At 51.2% G+C, this 26,348-nt stretch overlaps 2 protein-coding genes across 7 annotated transcripts in view; one reads left to right on the forward strand and one right to left on the reverse strand.

The window, feature by feature from the left end:
* Positions 1-935, reverse strand: part of MSS51 (MSS51 mitochondrial translational activator) — a 5,019-nt gene extending 4,084 nt beyond the window's left edge. The window contains exons 1-2 of the mRNA XM_085319419.1: positions 841-935; positions 69-268 (exon numbers count right to left, since the gene is read on the reverse strand). Coding sequence (XP_085175545.1) covers positions 69-256 — 188 coding nt within the window. The 5' untranslated portion in view covers positions 257-268; positions 841-935. The remainder of the gene's footprint in view (positions 1-68; positions 269-840) is intronic.
* Positions 936-2,088: 1,153 nt separating this feature from the next.
* Positions 2,089-26,278, forward strand: CFAP70 (cilia and flagella associated protein 70). Of its 6 annotated transcripts, XM_085319412.1 has the most exons (27): positions 2,090-2,386; positions 2,701-2,839; positions 4,804-4,990; positions 5,344-5,442; positions 5,684-5,763; positions 6,782-6,958; positions 7,367-7,549; positions 7,763-7,857; positions 8,911-9,010; positions 9,968-10,102; positions 11,695-11,862; positions 12,624-12,704; positions 13,168-13,259; positions 15,454-15,501; positions 15,926-15,986; positions 17,066-17,257; positions 17,941-18,072; positions 18,760-18,885; positions 19,455-19,588; positions 19,687-19,802; positions 19,945-20,136; positions 21,080-21,211; positions 22,389-22,459; positions 23,203-23,355; positions 24,078-24,239; positions 24,682-24,771; positions 25,938-26,277. In XM_085319412.1, exons 2-27 carry the CDS (start codon positions 2,705-2,707, stop codon positions 26,133-26,135), a joined length of 3,339 nt encoding a protein of 1,112 aa, XP_085175538.1. In that variant the 5' UTR covers positions 2,090-2,386; positions 2,701-2,704; the 3' UTR covers positions 26,136-26,277. The 6 variants fall into 6 exon arrangements, with proteins under 6 accessions (XP_085175540.1, XP_085175542.1, XP_085175543.1 ...); XM_085319414.1 differs by lacking the exon at positions 21,080-21,211 and having other exon boundaries at positions 2,089-2,386; positions 25,938-26,278; XM_085319413.1 differs by lacking the exon at positions 15,454-15,501.
* Positions 26,279-26,348: the final 70 nt, after the last annotated feature.

Here is a 26,348-nt window from a genome sequence, read left to right on the forward strand (position 1 = left end):
AGGGACGCGCGGGCGCCCTGCGCGGCGGGACGCTGCCCCGCGCAGCCGCCCGAGCGGCGCCCGCTCACTTGTACTCGTCGTAGCTCTTCACGTTGAGCTTCTGGAGGATGACGCGGGACAGGCCCGGCACGGTGCTGTCCATGGCCTGGAAGCCCAGGGAGTCCACGCTGGGGCCGGCGGCGCGAGCCCCGGGCTCCTCGGCGGCCCTCTCGGAGCGGCCCGTTCGGGGCGCAGCGCGGCCGGTTCTGTGGGCCATGCCGGCTGCGGGCTGCGGGGCGGCGGGGCTGCGTGAGGGCCGGGCGCTGGCTCGGCCGGGCCCCCCCGGGCCGCCGCCGCCGCCAGCTCCGCGCCGTGCTCTCCACGCGCCTCCTGGGGCTGGCGACGGAGGGCTGGGCTCAGATGTCAGCCCCAAGGAGACGGAGCCCCCCCACCGCGAGAGCGGGGCGGCTCCTCCGGCAGGAACCCGATAGCAAAGCTATTCCGGTCGTGCCCTCCCGGCCGGCGGGCCCCGCTCCGGGGCCGGGCTCCCGTGGGGAAGGAGCCAGCGCGGGCCGGGCGGCAGCGGGCTCCCGCTGACCCCCTCTGCCCTGGCTCCCCCCGCTCATCGCGCCCGGGCGGCCCCGTCCCGGGGTCCTGAGTGCCCCCCCTCCCCACCCCCGGAGCGCCTCTCCGAGCCCCGGCTCCGAGCCCCGGGGCACCCTCCAGCTGCCGGGCTGGGGGGAGGCGGCGCCTCGCCCCCCGCAGCCCCCCGCCGCCGGCCTCTGCCTTCCCCGCCGAGGGGGGAGCGGGCAGGGGACGCGCCGGGTGGTGGGATCAGGAGGGGGCACGCGGGCGCCTCACCTCGTCCTCTGCCCGTCCCTGCCGCACCCCGACCCGCTCGCCTGCGCCCCGGCGTCTGGGCAGCGAGTGCCCGCGTCCCGGGATCGCTTCCCGACGGCAGGAACGCCGGGAGGCAGTTCCCGGCCAAGAATATCCCGTGGCGCGGGCCTCATGCCACCCCGCGCCTTGGCGGCGAGGCAGGGCGGCACTGGGTGCCCCGAGCGGGCACCGCGCTGCGGGGCTGCGGGGACCGGGGGGCTGCGGGCACGGGGGGCTGGGGGGGACTAGGGTGCCATGGGCACTGGGGTGCTCTGGGGGATGGGGGAACCAGGGTGCTGTGGGCACTGGGGTGCTCTGGGGAATGGGGGCCATGGGAACCAGGGTGCTATGGGCACTGGGGTGCTCTGGGGGCTGGGGGAATCAGGGTGCTATGGGCACTGGGGTGCTCTGGGGGATGGGGGCCATGGGGAACAGGGTGCCGTGGGCACTGGGGTGCTCTGGGGGATGGGGGAACCAGGGTGCCATGGGCACTGGGGTGCTCTGGGGGCTGTGGGAACCGGGGTGCTCTGGGCACTGGGGTGCTCTGGAGATGGRGGGCCATGGGAACCAGGGTGCTGTGGGCACTGGGGTGCTCTGGGGGCTGTGGGAACCGGGGTGCTCTGGGCACTGGGGTGCTCTGGGAGATGGGAGCCATGGGAATGAGGGTGCTATGGGCACTGGGGTGCTCTGGAGATGGGGGGCCATGGGAACCAGGGTGCTATGGGCACTGGGGTGCTGTAGGTGCTGTGGGCTGTGGGAACCAGGGTGCCATGGGCACAGCGATGCTCTGGGGAATGGGGGGCTGTGGGAATCGGGGTGCTCTGGGCACTGGGGTGCTGTAGGTGCTAGGGGCCATGGGAATGAGGGTGCTATGGGCACTGGGGTGCTCTGGGGAATGGGGGGCTGTGGGAACTGGGGTGCTATGGGCACTGTGGGCTGCTACAGGTGCTGGGGGGGGCATGAGACTGAAGGTGCCATGGCACCGGGGTGCTGCAGGTGCTGGGGTGCCATGGGCACTGTGGGGTGCTGCAGGGGCTGTGGGGCCATGAGACCTGTGCTGTGATGGGCACTGGGGTGCTGTGGGCACCGAGGGAATTGGGGTGCGATGGGCACTGGGGTGCTCTGGGGGGTGGGGGGATGGGAGAACTGGGGTGCGATGGGCACTGGGGTGCCGTGGCGCCGGGGTGCCAGCCACTTGCCATCTCCCAAGCCCCTGCCCGAGCCTGGCTGCTTTGCCCGGTCTCTCCCTGTGCCCCCGGCGGGAGCCCTTGCCCCCGAGCGGGGCCTCCGCTCCCAGGAGCGCGGGGCGCGGGGCCGCGGGGCGGCGGCCGCCCGGGGCTCCCCGCGGCGCCCCCCGCAGCCTGCCGAGGGCTGCCCACACCCAACATGGCGGCGCCAGCGTCGCGGGCGCCCCTCAACCGCACGTGACCCCAGCAGTAGGATCTCGCGAGGGTGGCGGCTCTCGCGAGAGGAGCCGGGTCGCCGTGGTAACGGGACGCGGCGGCGGCGGGCCCGGCCCGGCGCGCAGGTAGGCCGCGGGTTCGCGCCCCGCCGCCGGCGGGACAACCCCCCCCCCACACCCCGACACACAGTCTCCGCACCTGCCCCGCCTCATCGCCAGCCCGGCAGCGCCACGGCCCTGGGCCCCGCGGAGGGGCTGCGGGGCTGCGGCTGGCGCCCCTCGGCGCTGGGGGTTGCCGCGGCCGTGGGTCGGGTTGCCTGGGGGAGCGGGCTGCTCCCAGAGGAGGCAAAGGCCTCGCGCGCGGCCTGCTGCTGGACACGGCCCCGGTGAGCCCGGGCTGCGGCGGTTCGCCGCTTCCCTCCTCCCTCTTTCCCCCGCAGAGCCATGGCGGTGCCGGCGGGGCCGCCCAGCAGAAAGGGATCCTGCGCCGCGCCACCTGCGGCAGCCGCGCCGCTCCTCGGCGAGCCGCCAGCGCCCAGCAAAGCCGTGCGGGTCGCCGTGTGGAAGGCCCGGGGCCTGGTAAAGCTCCGCGTCCGCGGCGGCTTTCGGAAGCGACGCCGGAGCGGTTCCCTGTGCCGCGGTCCCGTTACGTGGGTGTCCGGCCGCGGGCAGAGCAGCGCGAGGGAGCGCGGGGGCTGGCTGCTCCCCGCGGAGGCTCCCGCGCCCGGAGCAGAGGCGCCTCAGCCTCCCGCGGCGCCGCGTTGCCGAGGCTCTCTGCCTTCCTCGCCTTGCGGGGTGGCACTGGCAGCTTTTTAGAGCAAAGCACAGCAAAAGTGTGTATCAGCGAGACAGATGCCTCTAAAAAGAGCTGTCACTGTCCTTGGCTACGGAGTCAGCTTTCCATCCTAGCTACGGCAGTTTAAATTGTATTGAAATCTATAGGATGGCTCCCGTTTTGGAAAGGCAGCAGTTGCAGTGCAGCCCCGATGTAAGAGTAAGGGCACAGATCAAAACCTGACCATGGCGATTTCCGTGCACGGCATGATTCGCCCCGCTGTCCTTAAAGCCTTCTGGAGGAACTGGCTTTTAGGGGGGAATGCGGAGGAGAAGCTTCGCTACTGCTGCAAACAGAAAAATGCAAATCTCTGCTTCTGCTCTGGCAGCAGTCAAAAAAGCAAACCAAAACCCATCTGTCTGTTTTTTTGAGATTTGTACATTGTAGTATTTGAGTGCCTCTCACACTGAGAGATTCAGCAAACAGCACCTTAGTCGAGAATTAGAAGGCAACGGGAGGGAAAACGATACTGAAAATAGTAGACCAGTGGTCTGATTGCATCTGGAATAGTGCATGTGGTTCTGGTTACTCCATCTTAGGAAAGGCTATAACAAAAAGAAAGAGGTTTACAAAGTCCAATAAAAAGAACAGCAGCATGAAAAAAAATCCAAATACAGGAAGTGTGGGAATCCATATGGTTAGAGGAGATTGCGAGAAGGATGAGAGAGGAATATAGAATAAAGAAGGTAACAGAAAAAGGTTAATTGAATTCCTCTATTTAGCTGTTCATGTAATATATGCTCAAGGAGACAGTGAAAAAGGCTAAAAATTAAAACCAAGTGAATGAAATCTCATTTTGTGCAAAAGCCTATATGGAAATCATTACCCCAGTGAAATGGAGATGAGAAGCTCAGGGATAGACCCAGGCATCTCTGTGGCTCAGGATTAAAGAACAGCTTGGCGTGGGTATGATGATCGTTGTGTTCAGGTTCGGGGTATTGACCTCTCTCCCCTGGATGGAGAGAGACAGCTGTGTCTCTTCTGCAGGGACACTCACTCATCCGTAACTGTTTTTTTTTTTTTTTTGCAGCACTTCTAGCAGCACTGCGGAAGTGCCTGGTGCAGCCCACTTGGAAAGGGCTGCCGGGTTGTGTGGACCCCAGGCATGACATGCTGGGCTAGCACCATTYCTATTCACCTATGTTTAAGATTTTCCTCAGAGACATTTGAACCCCCTCATCTCTATTTAAACAAGTGATATGAAATTTAAAAGCAAATTCTGGAGTTCTCCAAAGTACTTGCTGGAACTCCTACTTGATTTCAGGGCATTCTGCAGCCACACCATGTACAAAATGTCCTGTGWGCTCAGGCATGCAGCTCAGGAGCTAACTGAGGGGACTACAAAAATCTCAACCTTCCTGGGAGCACTCTATCATTTGTATTTGCTTTCGATATGTCTTTTGAAGCCTTTCCTCAGGTGGAGTCCAGACCTCACCTTCCCCCCTGCCTATTCCAGCAGCAGGTATTAATAACCCCTTGGGCATCACAGGGTAGTGGAGCAGAAATTTTCSTTTCTAAAGATAGGGAGTGGTGAGGTCTCAACAAGGCCAAGCTTTGTTCCTCTTCTCCATTCTTGTAGTGAACAGCCAAAGAACCTGATGTACTCTGTCCAAGGCCCATAACCGAGCTGCCCCCCAAAGACAACTTTGATCATGGGCGTTTTCTGCAGAGGCAGCTGCTTGATGTGCTGTCTGTCTGTGTTTGACAGAAAGGGAGCAAGAGTGACACACCAGTCACTGTGGTGCACGCAGAGTTCAATGGCATGATCTTGGGAGAGTCCTCCAAGGTCGATGTCTTGCCAAAYGGGACAGCAGAGTACAATTTCACAACCAGCTTTGAATACAGCCCTGACGGGCCCAACTCCTTGGACAGCATTGCGCAAAGCCCCGTGCTCTGTAAGTACCTGACACTGACTCTCACTCCTCGGAGGGCTGGAGGTGGGTGCTCCCAGCAGCTCTGCTCTGCCTGCCTGCCACAAGAGTTGTTCGTTCAAGAGTAGCTCTTAAGCAGCAGCAGTGTGGGGGTCTCCATATTTCTGTTCCCACCTCTGCCGGCTAGAAGAACCTCCTTTCATGTTGGCCCATGCCCCTGAGCTTTGCTCCTCCTGTCAGCCTTGGGGGATGAAGTAAGAGGGCTTGCCAGAGCTGACCCAGACCCTTTGCAGCCCGTATCTGATCTCACTGCTCTTAACTGCTGATCTGAAGCTGACTGAGCAACTCTGCCAGCTCCTGTCTATTTTTCTCCCTAGTGACAGTGACAGAAGTGTTGCCAAGGGAGAAGAGACAGAAGGAGGAGAAGACTGTGCCTCTTGGCCAAGCTGTGGTGGACCTTCTACCTCTGCTGCAAGGTACAGCATAGACTTCTAGAGCCTCCGTGGTCACTTCTTACTCTCCTGCATCTTTTGATCCTTGCTTATTGATGCCTCACTATAACTTTCCTTCTGTTGACAAAATGGGCTTCGTACTATCTTTAGAAAGCTGGCTCTTGGGAGAGTGGGGGTGACACCAGCAGCTCAGCTKCAGGAATTAGGCCATGATTTCTCTACAAAGGGTCTCATTTTATGCTGTTCTCATTCCTTTTCTTCCCAGGACAGTGTTCATTTAAGGTGTTAGCTCCTTTGTATGCAGTGCCTACCTCTCCATTAGAGAACGTTCCTCCAGAGGCCAAGGTATGTGGAATTTGGAAGCGTTCCTCCACTCATTCATCTCTGTGCTGCTTTTTAATGGGAAGGTGAGCATGACTCAGCCAGCTAGCACATCGCGTATGTGTTACGGCCCTATATATTAAAAGCTTGGKGGCCCTTCTGACTCCCATTGACGTCTGTCCCAGGTTGCTTATGATAGCTGAGGTAGAGCCAAGAAATGCTAATGTGTGCAGCTCCCAAACTGCCTTGGAAAGAACATTAGAGATGCAAAGTATAGTGCTGAAAAATCAGTAAAAGGCAAAGGCAGGATTGCCTGCCCAACTTCATTAGTCTTCCCTTCTGTGGATGAAATGTCTCAGACATGTCTCCGTTATTATACARTTTCTTACTGCTTTTCTTGCAAGGTCCTCACTCATTCAGCAAGTTGAAAAGCGCCCAGTGAATGAAGTATGAGGCTGGGAAAATGTGTCTAATTTTGCTCCGGATTTCGCATGCGGTAGCACTGCAAGTGGATTGGATTGTGGATATTGCTTTGACTTTTCTGCATTTAAGAAGTGTTACATAATAAGTGAGGCATGGGCCTACCCACTAAGGAGGGAAGATGATAAATGCCGAATAGCTGCTTTTTCACTGCAAGCCATCTATCCATCCAGAGTTGGGGTGGGTAATTAAAGACTGTGCACAATGTGTGGAGAAAGGGCAGAGCTGAAGTGCACCCCTAGCCTCAGTATGCTCTGCATCGTGAGAGCGTTGTCTTCCATCCCTGATGTTCTTTTACCGTGGTTCATTTCATTGGATCCTACTTATAAATATCCCATGCCCTGAGCAGGTTCTGCTTTAAACAAACAAGCATCACAATTCAGACATATGACAAATTGATCATAAGATTCCTTTCCTGTGCTAGTCTATTTTCTTTTATATCTGAAGTGATGAATAAGATAATATTGTGCATTCTGGCCTTGGTTTTCTACTTACTTCTCCCTCAGGAGCAGGAGAATTATAATTGCCTGGCTATTGCCTCTAGTCTATCCTTGTCTCACAGTGTGGCCTTGAAGTGACTGTGTGTGTCCAAGARCCCCTGCTTTCTGCAACTCAGCTTTCAAATGGTAATCTCCTGAGTGTCACCTTGGAGGCAGCTTATTCTGTCCCCGAAGCATTTGTTCCCACTGGACCCCTGCAAAACTACATGGCTTGCCTGCAAGTACCAGCAGTTGGGGAGGTAAGAATCGATCCAGGCCTGGTAGAGTAGGTCTTSACTGCTATGAAGCAACTTGTTATCCCACACCTTGCACCATGGAATGAGTGACTAGGTCCATGGGGCTGTACAGCTGCTCCTATGCATGTGCTACAGCAGTGTTGTGATTGCTCACAGTCTTTGCRGTGTGATGTGTTTCTTTAACAAAAATGAAGGTCTGTGCATCTGTGTGGCAAGATTTGGATTGAAACTGGTAGGATTTTTTCATGTGGATATTTGTTTTTTTCACTCGCTTCTCTGTGTGCATGTGGTGGAGTGTCCTTTTAAAGCCAGGCCCCTGCTCTGCTGCTTTACTTTGTTGAACCCAGTTGAGAACACCTGATATTTGCTCCTGCTGGGARTGAAAGTCCTTTTGCTCTCATGCCCTTCTAGAGAGAATTCCTCTTGGTCTTCAAGAATGGTGTCCTAAAGCTTGGTGGTGAAAAAGAACCATTACCCCGGCCCAAAAAATGGCCACTTGGTAACATCATGGCCCCTGGTGCTCTGAACATACCCAACTCCTTCATCGTTGGTGGCCCCTATGAAAATGAGGATGGAGAGCTCAACAAAAGAGAGGTGAGAAAGGACTGACAGGGTCATGGTTGGCTCTTAACGCTAGTGGGCTGTGGTGCKGCAGGGCAGCTGCTACCTTGCTCTGCTGGGATGTCCTGTGTATAGTAGTTGGATGCYTCTCTGACTGACCCAGATTCTCTCCTGGGGAAAACCTGGGAGGTGGCGATTTGGGCCCAGATTGCTCTCCTGGCTCTGACCACGTGCTATTTTTCACAGGACAGAGAGTTCAGGGTCCAGTCAGAAAGCATAAAGAAGAGAATTGTATGGGACATGGAAAGACGTTGCTTCCTAGATCCTGCTGCAGTACTTGTGTAAGAAAGCTGAAATCCTCCCTTCCAACACTGAGCAGTAGGGAAAAGCCACTCTAGAATTCACTTAGTCTAGTGACTTGTCTTTCGCAATGTGCTAATGTTCTCAGACCTCTTACATGGTCAAACTGTGTCTCTGCCTTSTCTCCAGTTATCTGCTGGCTGAAGGTGTTTATGTGAGCAAAAGAGCAGCTAACTGCCTTTAATTGCTGGCAGCATCTCACTTCTGCCACATTGGGAGGTGATCTTCATGACTGGTCTTGTTCCTTCCCATGACCTTTTCAGGGCTGTAACATAAAGGTTTGAAGGAAGGGGCAGCAGGGGTATTGTCAGCAGACGTGGAGTAGGGTGGCCCCAAAGAGCTCTCCTCTTAGCTGCCAATTGAGTTTTGCTAAATTCCTGTTATATTAAAACCCTCTCACTCTCTCATTTGATTTTTTTATTGGATAAGCTTTACCTATTATGTCTCCAGATAGTCTCAAGATCAGGATAAATATCCCATTTCTCATGGAAGCCTGCTATGTTCTTGGCCTCAGCCACATCCTGTGGCCATGACTTTCACAGCCAAATTACTTCTCATGTGTGGAAATATTCCCTCCTCTCTGATTTGATTTTTTTCCCTACACGTTTGTCAGCCTGCTTGCCAGTTTCAGAGTTACTAGGCACATTGAATGGGAGCTCAGAGTCTGCTTTTTCTGTGTAATTCAAGTTTTATACCAATGTTAATAATGTTCCTTTTTATTTCCTTCATTTCTGAAGTAACCAGGAAATGGAGAAGATCCAGCATGTTGCTCTCACCATTGTTTTATAGCTATTATTGCCATAAATGTACACGGCACTGGATGGAGGGGAAAATGTGCAAGACGGGCCCTGCCACAAAGTATGGACATTCAGAGGCCCAAGGGTGCTTGCGCTGCCACATGGGAGCGCGTGAGAGTGAGCACCAGCGTGGGCGCTTTGGGGCTGCACGGAGCCGAACGAAGGGCGATGTGGCTAGGGAGGGAAAGCTCCTTTGCTTGCTTTCTGCAACTCCTCACTGTCCTCCCTTGTGCTCAGCCTGCAGAAGCGCATTGCAGAGTGCCGCTACTGGCCTGTGGAGGTCTGCAGGATGCCTGTRGTCTCTTCCAGTAAGGGGAAGACCAGCAAAACTGACAAGGTGAGAATGGGGAGTGATGTGTTGTTCTGGCTAGCAGAGAAGCATTGTGTTATCATGCATTTTCCCTTTAATGTCTTTATCATACCAAAGCCAGCCTTGAACCAGCCAAAGGGAGTCAGAGGGCTAGTGGCTTCATTAAGGGAGTAAGCAACCTTATAGAGCTGTTAAATAAACAAAGATTTTTTTTTTCTTATAGCATACAGATCTCTTGCTGATGGTCTGAAGTAGCGTAGTGAAAAGGGGTCAGGGAGGAGACACTTTTGGAGAATATGGAGTAATTCACTGAGGTTATCCAAAGGGGGTTTTGAGCATCTTGAAGAAATTCATGCCCTCTTTCTTTAGGTGTGAATAAGTTATGCTCTTGCACTTAAACTAAGGTGCTTCAATAAAGAAACAGCTCCTTAACTAATGGTTTCAGTCCTCGTGACTGATCATGGGAGAGCTCCTAGTCTATTCCAGCACAAAGTCACCCAAGTTAGTCTGAATCCCATTTGGCATTCACTGATGCCAGGATTTTGCAGTATACGTGTCTGAGCTCCTTCTCCCTTACCCTCACCAGTCCAGTGTTAGCCCAGACTCTCAGACATCAGTAGGTACCTGATTTCCATCAGACCTGAAATGCTCACAATTCTGGTAGGGTTGCTTGGTTTTCTAATCGAAAAGTCAATAATTTAGCAGCTGTATGTTGAAAAGACCATCCTGGGTTATGGCACAGTGTGGGCATTACTAAGAAAAGCTGCTCTGCAGAGATTGGAATAAAATTGGGATTCTGCATATAGAGTGACTAGAGTTTTTTCTTCCAGGCTGTCTCGGCTCTGTGCCAGCGACCTAGAGCCACTGGCTCATCAGGTGCATCAGTTTGCTGTGTGGCCTTTACTTAATGGGATCAGTGACCTTGTTTGCTTCAAGAGAATAACAGTCAGATCAGTAACTCTGTCCCTTGCTCTGTGTTTCCAGGGAGATGACGACGGACAGATTTTCTTCCATGGTGTGGCATATGTCAACATGGTGCCTTTGCTGTACCCCGGTGTGAAGCAGATACGAGGGGCTTTTCGTGTCTTTGCCTATAAAGACAGCGAGGTGTTTGAGAAGGTGAGTGCAGGCCAGCCTCCACGCTACTTCTGCAGCCTGGAGTTGGGCGTAGGTGGCCTGGCCAGTGTGCAGGGAGCAGGGGCAGTGTGGGCAGTGCACTTCTCAGCAACTGGCTCTGAGACTTCACTGTCCTTCCAGTGATGGTGAGAAATAATAACATGAGTTTTTAGGTGCAGTTTTCTCAAAGGCAGGGTATTTCCAAGTAGAAGGTGTGAGTGAGCAGGTTTGGGGGCTGAGGGAGGCTCTGAGTCTGACTCTGCTCCTTTTTCTGGCAGCAGCTGAGCAGGGAGAGTGGTAAGAAAGATTCTCACTCCCCATTCGTTTGCATGGGCAAATGAGCTGTGCTGCTGAGAAAAACAAACAGTGTACACTGTCTCCAAAATGATAGTGTTACCCCAGGCAACAACCAAAAAAGCTGCCATTGGAGCTCTTTCCACTGCAGCTCATGGAGGTTTATTTGTCTTTTAATTTTTCTTCCCTCCATGTTACCAAAATGGGTTCCTCTGTTTTCCCACAGTACTCCTGGAACAKATCCGAGCATGTTTCAGGAGGGCAGATACACAGCCTGGTTTTACTGTCCACTTTACCCTCTGGGCTGCTGTCCAGTCCACAGGAGCTGGGTGAATTACAGCCCTTTTCCTCACACCCATGCCACTGCTGGCTGCTGGCTCCTGGAAAGCTGGGCTGGGCACACCGCTGTGCTCTGGTCTCTGCTTCACAACATCCTGGCTGCATATAATGGCCACTTGGCTGCACGGTACTGCCTGTCCCCTCACATTTATCACAAGTGTGGTCATGCATTCTCATTTCCTGCTTTTCTGGATGCTTTGAGCTGGTCCTTGGACTCAGTCCAGCCAGTACCTGGTACAAGTGCTCCATTCTCTCTCCAGTGTCCCTTCAGTTCCTGCTAGCCCAGCTCTTACTACAGTAACAGCTGAGAGGCAGCAGCCTGTCCTGGTGGTCAAGCGGTGCGTAAATGCACAACTTCAAAAAAGTCAGTTCCTTGCAATTCACTGATGTGCATCAGGGGAGCTGCTCCACAAGGGAAGGTGAGCCCAGAGTCACCACAAGGCAGGCAGGGCAGTGACCTCACCCACAAGGAGTGCAGTCCCATAGTACCCCCAAAAAGAAGAGCAGAGCAGAGCTGGTGAAGATAGCTAAGCTGATCTAACAGTTCAGATCATCAGGCGAGTTCATAGGGATGAGGTCGGTGCAAGATCAAGCCAGGAAATCAAGCCAGTGAGTTAGCACAAGAGAGGTACATAGTTGGCACTAACATATCTACCATGAAGCTTGGGCAAGAATTGAGGGCAAGTGCCTTGATTTAAATGCAGCTCTCGAGAGAAGCCAGAGAATTCACCACTGAGGCTTCTTTTCATAGCAGTCTAATCTGAGCTTACTCAGCTGTATGTATCAGAGCTGGCCTTGAGCACAGACAGCTAAACCCCTGTGAAGGGAGGAAGAGGATGTGGATCTTCTTAGCACATTCAGGGCCTGACAATATGTTTTGCAACTGAGAGGTTAAAGGAAAGGGGTGGGGAAGCCCAGTTTATCCCTTGATTCCCCCTGTTCCCTCCTTTTTTTTTTTTCAGACTAAAAATCAGCTCAGTGTTTTCCGGGATCTGAGGCCTCAGATCAGTCTGACCAAGGAAGGGCAATGGGCCCCAGGGATCAGTTCTCCTCTTTCCAGAGCTGCTCCCAGTAGGATCCAGAGGGAGGATAAAGAAAAAATCATCAGAGATAAGGAATCCAACAGGAAGGTAAGGTCTAGAGAGGCACACTACATCAATTTCTACATCAGAGATAGGTGAGGAATGCAGAAAGCAGGAGGCACAGGGTGTTGATGCTGTGTTGGGAGATGATCACTGCCCTGCAGTTGGTGAGGAATCCCCAGTGCATGATGTAACAGCCAGGCCTGCTCCATGCAGGCTTGACAGTCTCTCCTCCATGCTCTGAGAGCAGCAAGGAGGGCGCATGCCTCTCTGGGGCATTCCAGCTCTAGATAGCCATGGCAGCTCCTTCTCAGAGCAGGGCTCCAGAGCCAGCTGCGCAACTGCTGCTGTCCAGAGAGGCTCATGCCGAGCACGTGGAATAGGCTGCTGAGGCAACCCCAAGAGCTAGGACCACAGGAGTGAGATCCACTGGCACACAAGGCCTGTCTTTGCAGTTCAGCTGCTTTGCAAAGTTGAAATCTGTGACACTGAATGAGGTTTACAGGCCTGTTTTCTGGGGGTCAGTGTCTCAAGATAATCCCTGATTAACTGTACTCTGCCTCAGCCAACCGAGAGATATTMATCATCTCGAAATTTCAGTACATGCTGCCTGAAAAAAATGTACAGCATGGCATATGGCTCAGCTGCTTCAGACCCATGACTTGTCAGTGTGTTGCACTGCAAGCACTCAGCGGTCATACAACTACTGACTTTAAAGCCATGTAATTCCACTCTAGGTCATGTCCTGAATTTGTGAAGGCATGAAGTTTGTTGACTGTGAACAACAGACATCTTTTTTTCTTCAATAGCTATCTAGTGCAGTAAAAATCCTGTCATCAGATGTTCCAGTAGAAGCTGAAAATGTCACATATCTCAACAACAATGGACAGGTATTTCCAAAGATAGGGAAAGAATGCTATACCATCACTGTGTGAATGTCTCACACCTTTCACATAACTAACTTCTGCAAGAGCAAGCTGGATGAGGGACATCTTACGCAGATGCTATTCTGGAGTTCCTCCAGTGACATCTGACTGGAGTATTGGGCTAGAAGGTCACTATAAATAATCAGAGGGAAGAGTTCCTTCATATTTTGTCTTCTTCCTCAAAACATCTAGAATGCATATGCATTCTTCAAGAAGATTAACTGTTTGGCCTTTCTGATTTTTCCTAGGCTGATTTCTTGCACTGGAATTTGCTACTGTAAATTATTCTGAGGATAGATTACTAAACAAGCTGTACGCAGTTTCGAGGGGATTTGCTGAAGATCTGTAGCTGTATGCTCTGTCTTTCATCGTGCCAGTAATGGCCCTAGACAGCAAGATTTTGAGAGAGCAATGTTTATCTTTACAGCAATATGTTGAAGCAGGAACATTYCTGGTGATGGAGATAAAGCTGGAGAAGGCCTTGGTACCAAAACGATTGCCAGAGGAGCTCACCAGACGGTATGTAAAGACATGCTGTAACTCTGGGGTTGACATCTCAGTTCTTCCACAGGATAGAAACGTGGCTGTACAGTGATCCACCCCCTCAAGAGACCAATTGAAGACTTGATCCAAAACCTGCTGAAATCAAGGGGAGGATTGGGCCAGACCTATTACAGCATATGTTGGGTTTGGAAAACAGTCACGTTCATTCCAGCTGGCATCTCTTAGCCATTCATCTCCAAAAGAGAGACACCAGAGCAACACAGCTTTACCCTGTGTTCCTGCCTAGGTGTTGTTTCCCATTAATCCCCACCTGCGTGCCTCTTGTGTGCAATATTCAGTTGCTTGGTCACTGTCTACCAGCATGGTAGGATTCCTGTAGCATCAAAATAGTATGGTTCAATTTTTTCCTCTTCCACAGTTTTTGTACAATTTTCTACTCATTCCTCAGCTCTTACATTAGTTTTTGCATCATTCCACTGTAGAGCTGCTGTCTCTCATCTCCATTGCTTCTAACCTTCCACTGTTTGCTCAGTTTGAGCAGTTGCTTCCTGCCCACAAAGTGATGGCCTTGCTGTGTTACAGCCTAGGTAAGGCCTAGTGTGTATAATTTATTGAAAAGAAAAGAGAAAATACAACAAATGAATAAAATATAATGTGTATGGGCTGTATGTCTCTCAAACAGAAATATCAGCAGAAACCACACAGCAACAGCCATTCTTTGAAAGAAGAGTCTGTGTGTTGTCTTCTGTTCTGCCTGTTATCTTCTAGAAAGAGCATGTTTGAGGAAACCGAAAGCCCCCTTTAAAACAGAGCTTCTCCTGACCTTTCTTATACCATTCCTACCCTACTGCAACTTGCATGAATTAAATGTAATTCCTCCTCATCCACCTGCCATGCGCAGATGCGAGTTCTGGATACCTAGTCATTCTGAATCTTAGGAAGGGCTCTGTCTTGGGGGGCTCCAGCTGATGACACGTACATATGTTATTGCAGATATCATCAGGAGTGATTTTTCTTTTCTTCTGAAAGGACATTTAAATGCATGTCTCATTAGCAAACCACAACTCTATTTCTTGGGCTGCATTMAAAATGCTCTGTCAGCCTCTACTTGACTTTTGCTTGTTTGCTTTCCGCTAGGTTCTTGTTGTGGTTCGTTTTCTTTTTCTCACCATTAAACGAAGCTGCCCAGTTTTCATCTCTGGTAACACATAGCTGTGTTACAAACATATCAGTGATGGGCGCTGGGCGCTGTTCAAAGACTGGGTGAGGGTGGGACTGAATGGGGGAGCTGCACTCACCATTTGTTCAAGCTTTGTGGCTTCCCAGGGAGTAGTGATGAGTCTCTGCAGGGAGGTACCAGAGAGGCAGCCAGTTAGGGCCACAACACTAGATAGCACAGCACAGCCGAGTCTGGGAGAAAAGCGTGAGGACTTCTTGCTGTTCATGGTAACACTGCTTTACACAGACCAGCATCTTCTCTGGGGCATGAGATAGCCCCAGAGACTAGATGCTGAGTCAGGTGACAGGATATGTCTCATATGGGGCAAGGGACCAACAGGAGTGGCAGCAGGCACAGTGGGAGAGTGTGATGTGGCCCTTTCAAGAGAGCACAAGAGAGGGAGCTGAGTCTTGTGCTCAACACTGAAACCCAATAGGTTTTTAACAATGAAGAGGTTTTGTAGCTGTGAGGAGCCACAGGGCCTGTGGTCCTAGAAGGGGCCACAGATCAGGACCTGGAGAAGTCAGCTGGTCAGAGGCTCTGTAACCTGGCAGAACTGTTACAGGAGTGGTTTATTTTTAGTGCAAAAGAATTTGCTTTGCTATTTGGGTAGGACCAATACAGGATATGAAACCCTCACTTGGTGGTTTGAGTAGTGTTCTAAAGATGTACGATGTTTTCAGTACCAGCAAGGAAGAAGTCTTGCTAAAGAACCCAGTGAATTTAGGCTGTTTTGAAACCAAGGATTTTCATAAAATGTTAGTAAAATTACTGTAATCCTAAAGGATTTTAAGAAATGTTTGAAAGGTCATTGTAAACACAATAATGCTTCAAACAGGCATAATATAGTATAAAGGAGCCAATGCATGGCTAAGGCATAAGGTGCCACAGCTGCACTGTGGGATGTCAGGAGCTGATGGCCTGGGTAGCCTGGGGTACACAGTGATAAAATTCTTCAGAGCGTTCCTCAAGTTGATGCTTTTTTTACAGTTGTTCTGGCAGACCAAGGAGGTTGCGAGTTAAAGGAATAACGACTTGGTAAGAAGGTCTGCTTCTGTAGATAGTGATTTGGATTGTTAGCAATAGCACGTATTAACTCCACCTGCTGTGCTGTACCGAGTTTCTAAAGGAGTTTTTGTGTGACAGGTCAGTAAAACCTTTGAAAATAACAACTAAATAAATCTTTTCTAACCTCCTTCAAGTGTGATGATCAGCAGGGAGCGAGGCAGTTAGTTCTGCCAAGACAGTATGATGAGCTACAAGGATTGATTGTAGGTGTTCTGGGCTTTACAGCTCATTCTTGGTCTGAGATTTCACAGTTTCTCCCTTTCTTGTCCCTGCAACGTATCTTTGGATATGAAGACAGGCCTGGAGCCCTCGCACTGCAGGCTGCCTGCACCTAAGACAAGTGGGCATCGCTGGCAGCATGTTATGCTGGTCTCTCCTCTCCTCTCACTAACAGGGTCAAGGAGATGATTCCCGCTCGCCCTCTGCTGCCTCGCCGGCCTGCAGGAGCCGAGAAGGTATGTGCCTTGTCACCATTCAGCCACCCCATTCTGCCCTCATCTCTCTCCCACAGGAGAGCTTCATTTTCAGGCTGACCCCTGAACAACACATGTTTGGGATTTGCAGAGGAAACACATGGAGAAGAAGCCTTTTGAATGTGTTATCTTCACAATATCTTGCCTTGGAAAACCATTGGTGGGCTGTGGGCAGGTGTAACACAGCCCACATCTCTTCCATCCAAGAGGAAGAGATCTAGGAGAGGCAGAGAGGAGAGGAGCAGTTTAGGGGTCTTTGGAAGAGAGTTGGATGCTGGAGAAAGAGGCTACSAGATTCCTGTACTTACCCCTGGACAGTCCCAACCATTTCTCTTCTCAAGCTCACCCACATGCTTCTCCAGACCCAGACAAACATAAGCAGAGTCAGTCCCTTAAATAAGCAAGAATTTTTGAGGGCTTTTGTGTGTGTGACATACCGACTCCAGAAAATGGCCTGAGAGCACTGGCTCATTTTCTGTAGGCATGGAGCAGCTATCAAAGGAGAATGTCCTTGGATGGCCCCGGCCAACGGTCAGTTCAGAACAGCGGTAGGAGAAAAAGCAGTACTTAGATAATTGACCTCAGTGCTGCTGCAGAATTGATTTGCACTGGACTGTCTGGAGCGCGTAGAGTGATACATTTTGATCCTTGCAGACCATGGAAGCTTCTGCTACTGAGATGATGGAGATTACAGACTGCTGAACAGTGCTGGCCCATGGTTTAAAGGGCTCCCAGCAAATGAGATATATTTTACTTACAGCCAATTATGCTGTTATAAAAGAGACAACGATGACTGAAATACTGGGTTCTGATCAAAAAGTATAGCAGAAGCAAAACCTAATTATAAAGGAGCTTTCTTGTATTTACATGTAGATATTTTCATAGCCCTCAGGCACAGAAAGAAAAGGATGTATGACAGACTAATTGAGACTGAGTCAGGTGGAGCTTATGCAAGGTGTGGGCTCTGGCAAATAAAATACATTTCAAGGTTGATGGCGCAAGTAACTTGTGAAGTTTTCTTAATTATTTATTTATTTTTACTGTTGATTCCTGCTTTCTAGGCTGTGGAAGATTATCACAACCAGATCACAAGCATTGCTGTCACCATCCTGAGCGAATACCATGAGCTGTTTGGGAAGCAGCTACCTGACCAAGGAGCAATAAATCATCAAACCCTGGAGGAACAGAAGTGTCAACTCAACTTTGAGCTCAACAGCTCAGGAAAATATTTTGCCTTTAAGGAACAGCTAAAGGCAAGGATTTTGTGGYATTGATTTATTTCTCTACCTGTGCCTGTTCCAGCAGTTTCTCAGTGAGGAACTGCTGCTCTGTGGTGGTATGACAAGTGCCATGTTACCCCGGAATCCCTTTTAGCCATCCAGGGCTATTGCAGCTGGCATCAGTATCATCAAGTGTTGCTCTAACAGGGCAAGGGCTGGGCTGCTTTGACCATGGACCAAGAGAACCTTTCCTGTCCATGGAGGAAGGCTCCCAGTCACCTGCACTTGCCCTGTGGCTGTAGCCTAAGCAAGGCAAGGCTGACTGCTCTTCCACGCAGGCAATCCTCTTCTGGCAGTCTCACTCTCCAGGCCTCCCAGGTGGATGAAAGCAGAGGCCACCTCTCTCAGCCAGTTAGCCTTGGCCCGTGCTCTGTCTGGATGCCCTGTGTCTGTGCCGAGGCAGCCAGTCTTGCCCAGGGAGGACAGCCTACCTCACATGTTGTCCCTTAAAGGAGCACGTGTAGGGCTGAGAAGCGGGAAGGGAATTCACTTCTGTTTGCTTTTCTTTCATCACTGCTGGGCTGGATGTCATCCTTAGAGCTAGGCTGGAGCTTCAGGCTAAATCTGCGTGTTCTGGCTCTTTATTATGATGATTACAGAGCTGGTGGAGGAGGTAGGGGAGACCTGCCTTGTCCAACAGTCACATGTCTCTGCAGTATGTGGTGGTGAAGATCGTGAGGGAGAAGTACCTGAAAACAACAGCATTCGAGTCCCTGGAGCAGTTCCAGGCATTTCTCAGTGAACTCTATGTGTATCTTGTGGATCAGATGCATATTGCCTTGAACCAGGTAGGCAGAAATCTTGACATGTGTCCGGTAAGCTGGGATGGGTGACCTGGGACATAATGGCTTCATTGTGGTGCCAGAGCTTGACACTGCTTCTGGTGAAGGCAGCAGGACTTTTGCCTTCAAGACAGAAGCAAGGTTATGCTTTCATATGCTGCAGTTATCACATGGGGGCCCTGAGCTACTCCCAGAGGCCCATATTTAAGCTGCTGGATTTGGTGTATCCTGTTGCTATAAAATCCAGATGCAGCTTATGTGTGAGGTGCCACTAGTGAAAGCTGCTGTACCTGGCTGTCACAGTGAGAGTGTCTGGGTCCCTGCTATCTGGCACAATCACCCAGGCAGAGCACAGACCTTCTAGAGTGAATTGGGTCACCAGTAAGTGACACCACAAAGGAAGTTTGAAATGGTTTTGGTCTAGAGATGGTTTTACTTGTCACAACTGCACATAATGGGTATGCCCCTTCCCTGTGTGATGGGGGTACCTGGGAATAACACAGGTTCACAAGACTGAAGGGCTGTGTCCCACCACCATCAGCAGTTGGGACAGCTTGTCTTTCCAACCTACCCAGCCTGGGGACACCAGAACATTCTCTGCACAGTGCAGGATTGGGGGCTGCTGCTGTAGCATGATCACATTAACCTTCCTCACCTTCCCCAGGGCTAACTCACTTTCTCACCCCTTACAAGGTACTGTCCGAGGAAGCTGCTGCTCCTACCCCTCCGTCCTGCACGACTGACGAGCAGMTCCGGCTCTTTGCTCACGAAGCTGAAGTCAGCAAGGACTACAAACTGGCATCTCTTTACTACCAGCAGGTGAAGCAGCCCCTACTTTTTCCTGCCTGTCTCCCACATGCCTGGGCTGGCAGCAAGCACGCCACCACAGCGGCTATGGGGCCCCTSTTCCTGACAGCTTAGGTGCTCACCAGCCAACTGTGTAAGAAAGAGGTGAACATGACCAGGATACTCAGAGTCAGTGTGAGGGATTTACTAGGCAAATGTTGCTCTCTGGAGGACTGAGACAGAGGCTGGCCAGGTCACTGAAGACTTCAGCCTCAAGGCCAGTGGAACTGGGATAAGCTGGTCCAGAAGGCATGCTGCGTGAGCACGGGGGACACTGGGCCCTCTAACAGGAGGCTACGAGGAGATCAACTGAAGCTGAAGGACAGTGTTAGGTGAAGGAGGCTTAGAGAAAAGATGGGCATGATTCCAGTTAAGAGAAACCCTAGCACATGATAGACAAGGGCTTGATTGTTGCTAAACACAACCAGGATAGTCAGAGGAAAGCAACAGTTGTTCCAGAACTGCTTCCTCAGTCTGTTATATGTGCTTACGGAGTGTGATTTTGGGGAGTCCCCACTCCAGCAATGATCTCTTGGGTTCAGAGGGTAGCTCGGGACCAGCACAACATTCAGTACTGGCTGGACTATGGAGCGTTCTACCTCTTGCTTGATGAAACAATCAAAGCCCAGGAATGCTTCCGGGAGGCTCTTCGCCTGGACCCACATCACATGCAAAGGTACTGGGTGTTCCTGGTGCGTGAGAGCGAGGGTGAGGGGTGTCCCCTACATCACTGGCTGAGGCCTGCAAAGCTAACCTATTTGACCTTGTCTCCAGCTTGCTGCTCTGTGGGATTGTAGCAGTCATGCTGCAGCATTATGAAGAGGCAGAGATTTTCTTTGAGGATGCCAGCTGCTTGGAGCCATCCAGTGTTGTAGTCTGGACTCTTTTGGGTACAAAAGCAAGCCAGCCTCTGTGACCCAGGCACTCCTGAAGAGCTGAGCATTGCTCACTCCCCTGCTCCTCTTTCCCCTGCTCTAATCTGAGGGATAAGGAAATGATTTCTGGTCATGTTACTCTTTCTTTCTCCCATAGGCCTCTTTTATGAGCTGCAAAATAATAATATTCGAGCAGAAATGGCCTTCCGTGAGGCTAACAAGCTACTGCAGGCACAGCTTGCCATGGAGAGGAGCGTCCCTGAGGCTCCTGAAGGAGAAGGAAGGAAAAAGCAAATTTCTGCTGAGTGTGGGAGGCCTCTCAATCCATGCCCAGGAGCATCCCTGCCAGGTAATCTCTAGCAAAACCAGCAGGTAGCCTGGTAGTGGCAAGGAGGGGGCTCAGAGCAGTGTGGGAAGTGGTAAACAGTGGGACCTAGAAGGAGAAGTACAAAGGGAAAAGGAAGAAGACGTGGACCAAGAGCTAGAATAGCCTACCATGAACCGTAGTTACCAGAAGCAGAGAACAGCAGCAAGTGTGCTGTTTTAAATGATGAAGTGCTCTGAAAGCAGCATACAATGCCTTGTCTTACCCAGAGCCGAGGAGAGGAACCAGTCTTTGCTTTTACAGTTTTGGCCCAGCCCAGTGCTGCTGCTACACTAGTGTGTAGACAGCAGCCAGGGCGACCAGAAGAAACAAGCTTCCTTTTTGAGGTTTTGGAAGGGCAGAGCTGTCGTCGTGACAGTTGTACTTTGTGGTCATTCAGGTTTAGCTTTAATAAAAGCTGCTGCTTTGAGTTCCCAACATAGCTTGGACTGCTTAACCTATTCGAAATGGGCAAAACAGCAGCTCAGTGGTGGCCCTGAACTGAAGGGCTTTTTTGGAGCCTCTCCGAGCTCAGACTTACCTTGAGCCAGGACTTTATGTCCCAAGTCCTAAATATTTGGCCAGGCTGTGGGAAATACCAGCTGGTTTTATTTTTAACACTACCACCACTCAAAGCAAAGTGCCTCAGGCAGGCAGGCCTACAATGTCATATGCCTTTTTTGGCCTGTTGCATGTATAAGGAAAGGGATGTTGTCTTACTTATAACTGTTCCTAGCTTCACACATTCTCTTGTACTCAAAACTCCATCCCCATGGCTTGTGTCCTGCTAAGTCTTTTCACCTCAGCCCTGGAAACCTGATGGTTCTTTTCTGTTTCCTCTCTCTCCTCATTTCTGTGGGATATTGCTTCAAACTGGCCAGTTTATGTCAAACTCTGCACCTAACGTTCATTGCTGGTTTTGTTCCAGAGGAGGCTGAAGACAGTGTAGCCAGCAGGCTGCCAGAGGCAGTGGAGGCTGCCCTAACCTGCATGGTGCCTGAAGAGGATGCTACTGCTCAGCAGAACAGGAGGCCTAAGAACAAGGAGGCAGCCCCGAGAGGTTAGGGCATGGGGGTCTGGTAAAGAAGGGACAAGATCTCAGTGCTGGGAGAGGCCCTTCTGCAATCAGTGGGAGCACAGAACTGTGGCAGTCCTGATGCCAAGGCATCAAGTTTTATTCTCTCTCTCTTTCTCTGTCTTGGGAATCTTCAACAAAGTGGGTTTATCCCAATTTTCAGAGCAATACGGTGAACAGCCAGTGGGTAAACACAGCTCCGAGGGGCTGGAGCAAAGGAAGGATGTCTGGGTTTTCTCTAACGGGTTTCAATTCACTTAAAAGTTAAGGAAGATCACCCTCTGTGTCTCCTCCTGCTTGCAATCCTGTATTTTTCCCCTCTGGCGTCATGTGGTGCAGTCCCATTCCTCCACAGGATAGGCATCGCATCAGGGAACGCAGGAGCCCCCTTCCCCCACAGCGACGGGGCGCTGGACGGTGCCGGCCCCCGTGCAGGGCTGCCTCCAGCTGGCCTGCCCTCAGAGCCGACCAGCTCTCCTTTGGGAGCTGTGCGGCTGCAGTAGCTGGTGCGGTGCTCCAGCTGGTCTGCCCCCGCTGGAGCTCCCCCCCAGGAGGTGACTCATGCACACCTTCAACAGGCAGTCAGAGCTCACCTCTGTCTGAAGCTATRTAGACTTCATCATGCGGTTCCCTCCTACCTCCTTTCAGCCTTCTTTTGTCTTCTCTTCACATGCCATGGTGCTCAGCTGCCTTCATCTACTGCTCTGCTGTCTCTCTCCCGAAATGCCAGCTCTTCAACTGTCCCCACTGATCTCCTTTGATCATATGCTAAGTGATCTGCCTCCTCTCCAGCTCTGCACCCCATGGATGGCAAAGAGATGGCAGTACTGGGTGCTCCAGGCTTTGCTGGATTGGGTTGGGCAGGCAGGGGSCTCACTGCAGTTAACTCTAATGAGTTTCAATTATAAAATCCTATGTTTTCTTCCTCTGTTTGGCCTGTAAAATTAGCAAGTTGAGAATGTAGTTTCCTCTCACCTCTCTTACAAAAACTTAAGCTCTTCAGAAATAAATGGTGAATTAATCTCTGCTTTAGCCCCCTCTGCCACTTCCTGGGTTTTACACTGTGATGCTGAAATTCCTCTGCCTCCCAGGGTCTCCTACCCTGCTCTTATTTCAGAAACAGGGACCAGTTGGAGACTTATGGAGACACCTTTTCTTGCAGGACTTAGCCAACCTCCCTGCACTATTTTTATGAAGACAGTGGACTTCCTGATTAAAGTCAATGCCATCCAGGTCAGCTCAAAATGGAGTGGAGGAGAGGGAGGGGAGGCTGGGTTTCCTTCCCTGGTTTATTACAAAAGAGCTGATACAAGCTCGAAAACCCCCTCTATTTGGCATAGAAAACAAGCTGTGCCCACAGCAGATGCCAAGTGCAAGGGGGAGCAAAAGCACCACTAGCAAGTAATACAAAACCGTGGCTAGGAAGAGTATTCAGATCAAAATGCTCCCTGGGGATTCAGTTATCCCAGGGAGGCAAAGTTCGTGCCTCCACTCAGTACTGCTTGCTGTGGAGGGAGCAACCAAGCTGCAGAAGGTTCTGGCAGATGTGCTCTTCCCTATCTTCATCTGCCTTTGGAGATGAGATGCATTATTGTGATGCTTCCCATACACCAGTACTCCTTTCTTGACACTTTTGTATGCCAGAACAATTTTTAAATCATCTGTCCCTTTCCCACACGGTGATCTCTGGGGGATTTCTCTGACTGCCACATTATGCTGTCTTATGCTTGGTTTTACAAGGCAGGAAGAGCTGCTCAGAGCAACACATAACTAAAAGCAATGGGAGGTMAATTTCTGAAGGAGATAAAAAATTCTCCTGCCTGTTTCCTGTTCATGGAAGTCAAACAGGTGCAAGGCAGTGTTCCTGAAGTGTATGCTGCAGGTCACCATCTGCAGCAGTGAGTGCTGGCTCCAGGCCTGCTGCAGAGGGGCCAGCAGCAGAGCAGCGCGCTCCTGAAGRTGCCTTCTCTCCTCAGTTTGTTCACATGGCACTTGCCCACGAGCTGCTGAGTCTTCAGGGAGGTGCCAGCTGTGACTACTACCTGGTGCTGGCCCAGACTTACTTGTTGAAGGAAGACTTCTCCAAATCCGAAGAATGTCTCCGTGAGGCCATTAGACTTGACTACATGGTAATTCCCTGTCTTAACATGGTGCAGTAAGGTGTCTTAAAGTAGGAGATTGGTCAAACACTGTGGCAAACTCTGCCTGTATTGTTTCTGCATGTGAACTTAAGAGCCCATGCTTCATTTCCACTTGAGCAAACTTTCATGTTAGTCTGCAGCAGTTTCTCTAGGGGAGGACAATTGTAGCTGATGAACCACATCAGGATGTGGTCTGCAGCACTGCCTTCCTCATTACAGTGTTTGCATTTCTGCACAGAGATAGAGCATCTGAATGTGGACTSCTCTCAGTGCATCAGCTGCCTTTCTACTCCCTCTGTACATGCATTTCCTAATCCTCCTTCCCTGTGTTGGTGAGTCAGCCTCGCTTTCATGAGAAGCAGAGTTGCTATTCAGTAGAAATGGAAGTCAACTTTTTGAGATTGTCAGGTTGAACGGAATTCACAGAGGGCTGCAGAACTGATGTCTCTGAGTGCTGTCTGCACAGTAATGACACCTAGCGAGCCTGCACGGGTGAGGACACCACGCAGGGAAAGCCAGAGGAAGCCTCGGGAGCTGATGCTATGCAGATAGCCCTCCAACATGATTTTTATTCTGTACATAAAATTTGCTCCTCTGTAGTCAAATACCTGTCAGCTCTTCCTTTCTGTTAATTACAGAGGTCCCTGCCCTCCTCCTAGATCTTTCTCCCTCSTGTTTCTCACCCACATCTCCTGGCTTTGTGTGCACAGAATCCAAATGTCTGGGCTCAGAAAGGCCACCTGTGCTACCTGAAGGGAGACCTTGCAGAGGCAAAGGAGTGCTATGAGCGAACTGTCAGTTTTGTGGTGGATGCTGCAGAGATGCACTTTGTCTATCTGCGCCTGGGCTCCATCTACTTGGAAGAGAAAGAGGTGAGGAGCCAGCCAGAGTGGAAGAGGGGGATTTTCCACAAAGCAAATAGCTATAGATTCCAGATCCCAGGTACAAAATGCCATTATGAGTAGGAACAGCTAAGGTCTAACAACATACAAAGCCTCCTGGAGCACTAAGCTCCTCAGAGCATGACCATTTTCCTTTGTGCCAAGCTCTAAACAGTCTCATTGTCTCAGGGCGCTAGTGTAGTATGTCATTATCATCATTGTACAAGCGAGGAGTTTTTAAATAATTTTATCAGTTGTTGCCAACATAGAGCYGCTGCTCTGGGGGCACCGGGCAGGGTCTCAGCTCCCCAACAGCGGGGGAACAGCTTTCCCCAGTGTCCGAGCCCCACTGGCGATGGAGCGTTCAGAGAGAAGAGGGGCTGGCTGTGGCACGGCACCTATGTTGCAAACACGCTGCTCTCTCCCCTGGCAGTACGGCATGGCGAAGCAGACATACCTGCTAGCCTGCAAGAACTCCGCATCCTGTCTCACCTGGCTGGGAGTGGGAATTGCCTGCTATAGGGTAAGTGCAAATAAGATGTAAGATCCAAAGCATTCAAGCGGTTCATGCTGTAACTAGCTCTGTGGGGGCCTGGGGTGCAGGGCTTGCCTTTGCAGGATCCCCTTTGTTAAAGAAAAGCTTAATCTGTCTGTGAATCTGAAGGTCCTTAAGGCCATCTTGTGCTGCATGCTATCACAGTCCCAAGGATGGCACCGTGGGCTTCTCACACAGGCAATGTCAGAGGACAGTCACCCTCAGCTGCCCTGAGAGCAGCAATCTTTCCCTTCCCTGGTCCCTTTGCCAGGCCTGGCAGAGCCCCCTTCCCCAGCATGTCATGGCAAGCGTTAAACCTGGGCCTGGGCTTTGCTCCGAGTGCCTGCCAGCACATGACCTGCATGTCACCACCGAGGAATTGAGCAGAATGTCAGCAGAGAGGAATCTCAGTGTGTTCCCTGCCCAAAGGTATCCAGTGCCCTGAAAGGCTGCCAAGGACACCCAGCCACAGCCACCAGCACTGCAGCATCTCCCAGAGAGACATCTTGCAAAAGGCTCCTCCAAAGGGGTTTAGCTGTGGATAGCAAACAGGGAAGGACTCAAACTTTCCTGTTTTCCCCTTTGGCGAAATTTAGGCCCACTGGGAGGTTTCAGACTCCAGACCAGGGATGTCTGAGAGGTTGCCTGAGAACTGGATACAGCCCACAGAGCAGGCAGTCTCCAGGTACCAGCTATCCCTGCCTCCAGGGAGCCTCTGCAGCTTTGTGGGGRAAGGGATCAAGACCCGAGTGATATTTCAAAGGGCACTTGCACAGAAGCAGGTGATCAAGAGCTCCCCATTGAGCACCACAGTGCTTCCCAGAGGTGGAGGTGAAGTAGTGCTGCTTTCCTTCAGGAAAACTGATGGGAGCTGATTTGTAAGTAAAAGTAGACTCTCTCACAGAGACTGGGAATCAGTGGTAATAGGTTTGCCTTTTTGGCCAGAAAGCTGGACACTGACACTGACACTGCTCAAAATCCTTTCCTTGCATCCCTGTCATGGGCAGAGCAGCTCAGTGCCAGGAATCTTGCTAGATGCTTTTGTTGCATTGATTTATGTGGCTTTTGGAGCAGGTGCTTGATAAATTCTGAAGCTTTTTCTGTCTGTTGTTTGCTTTTTGTTCACACCTCTTCGTCTCTCTCTCTCTCTCAAGCTGGAAGAGTTGGCAGAAGCAGAGGATGCGCTTGCTGAAGCCAATGCCCTAAATAACAGCAATGCTGAAGTGTGGGCATACCTAGCCCTCGTCTGTCTGCAAGTGAGTGGCCAGCCAACTAGCTATTCCAATCTCAAGCCTCATACAGTGGGGTGGGTTTTATCGCAACTGTTCATGAGCCTGAAAAACATCTTGTAGATCTGTGGTAAAAATAGACTGAAGACTGGGTTCAGGGAAAAACAGTGAAGCACTGATAGCAAAAGAAGCACACTTCTCAACTATTTGTCATCACCTAGCAAATGTTCCCCTGTCAGGCATCCTCTTTGTTGAGCTTTGTAACAATGTGTCACTTGCCGAGAACCTGTTTCCTATAATTTCCTTTCCTCACTGGCTTGTTTTTTTTTTTTTTTT

This window comes from Rhea americana, unplaced genomic scaffold, assembly GCF_003343005.1.
Source record: "Rhea americana isolate MKP2758 unplaced genomic scaffold, rheAme1 scaffold_589, whole genome shotgun sequence".
Classification (NCBI taxonomy): Eukaryota; Metazoa; Chordata; class Aves; order Rheiformes; family Rheidae; genus Rhea; species Rhea americana.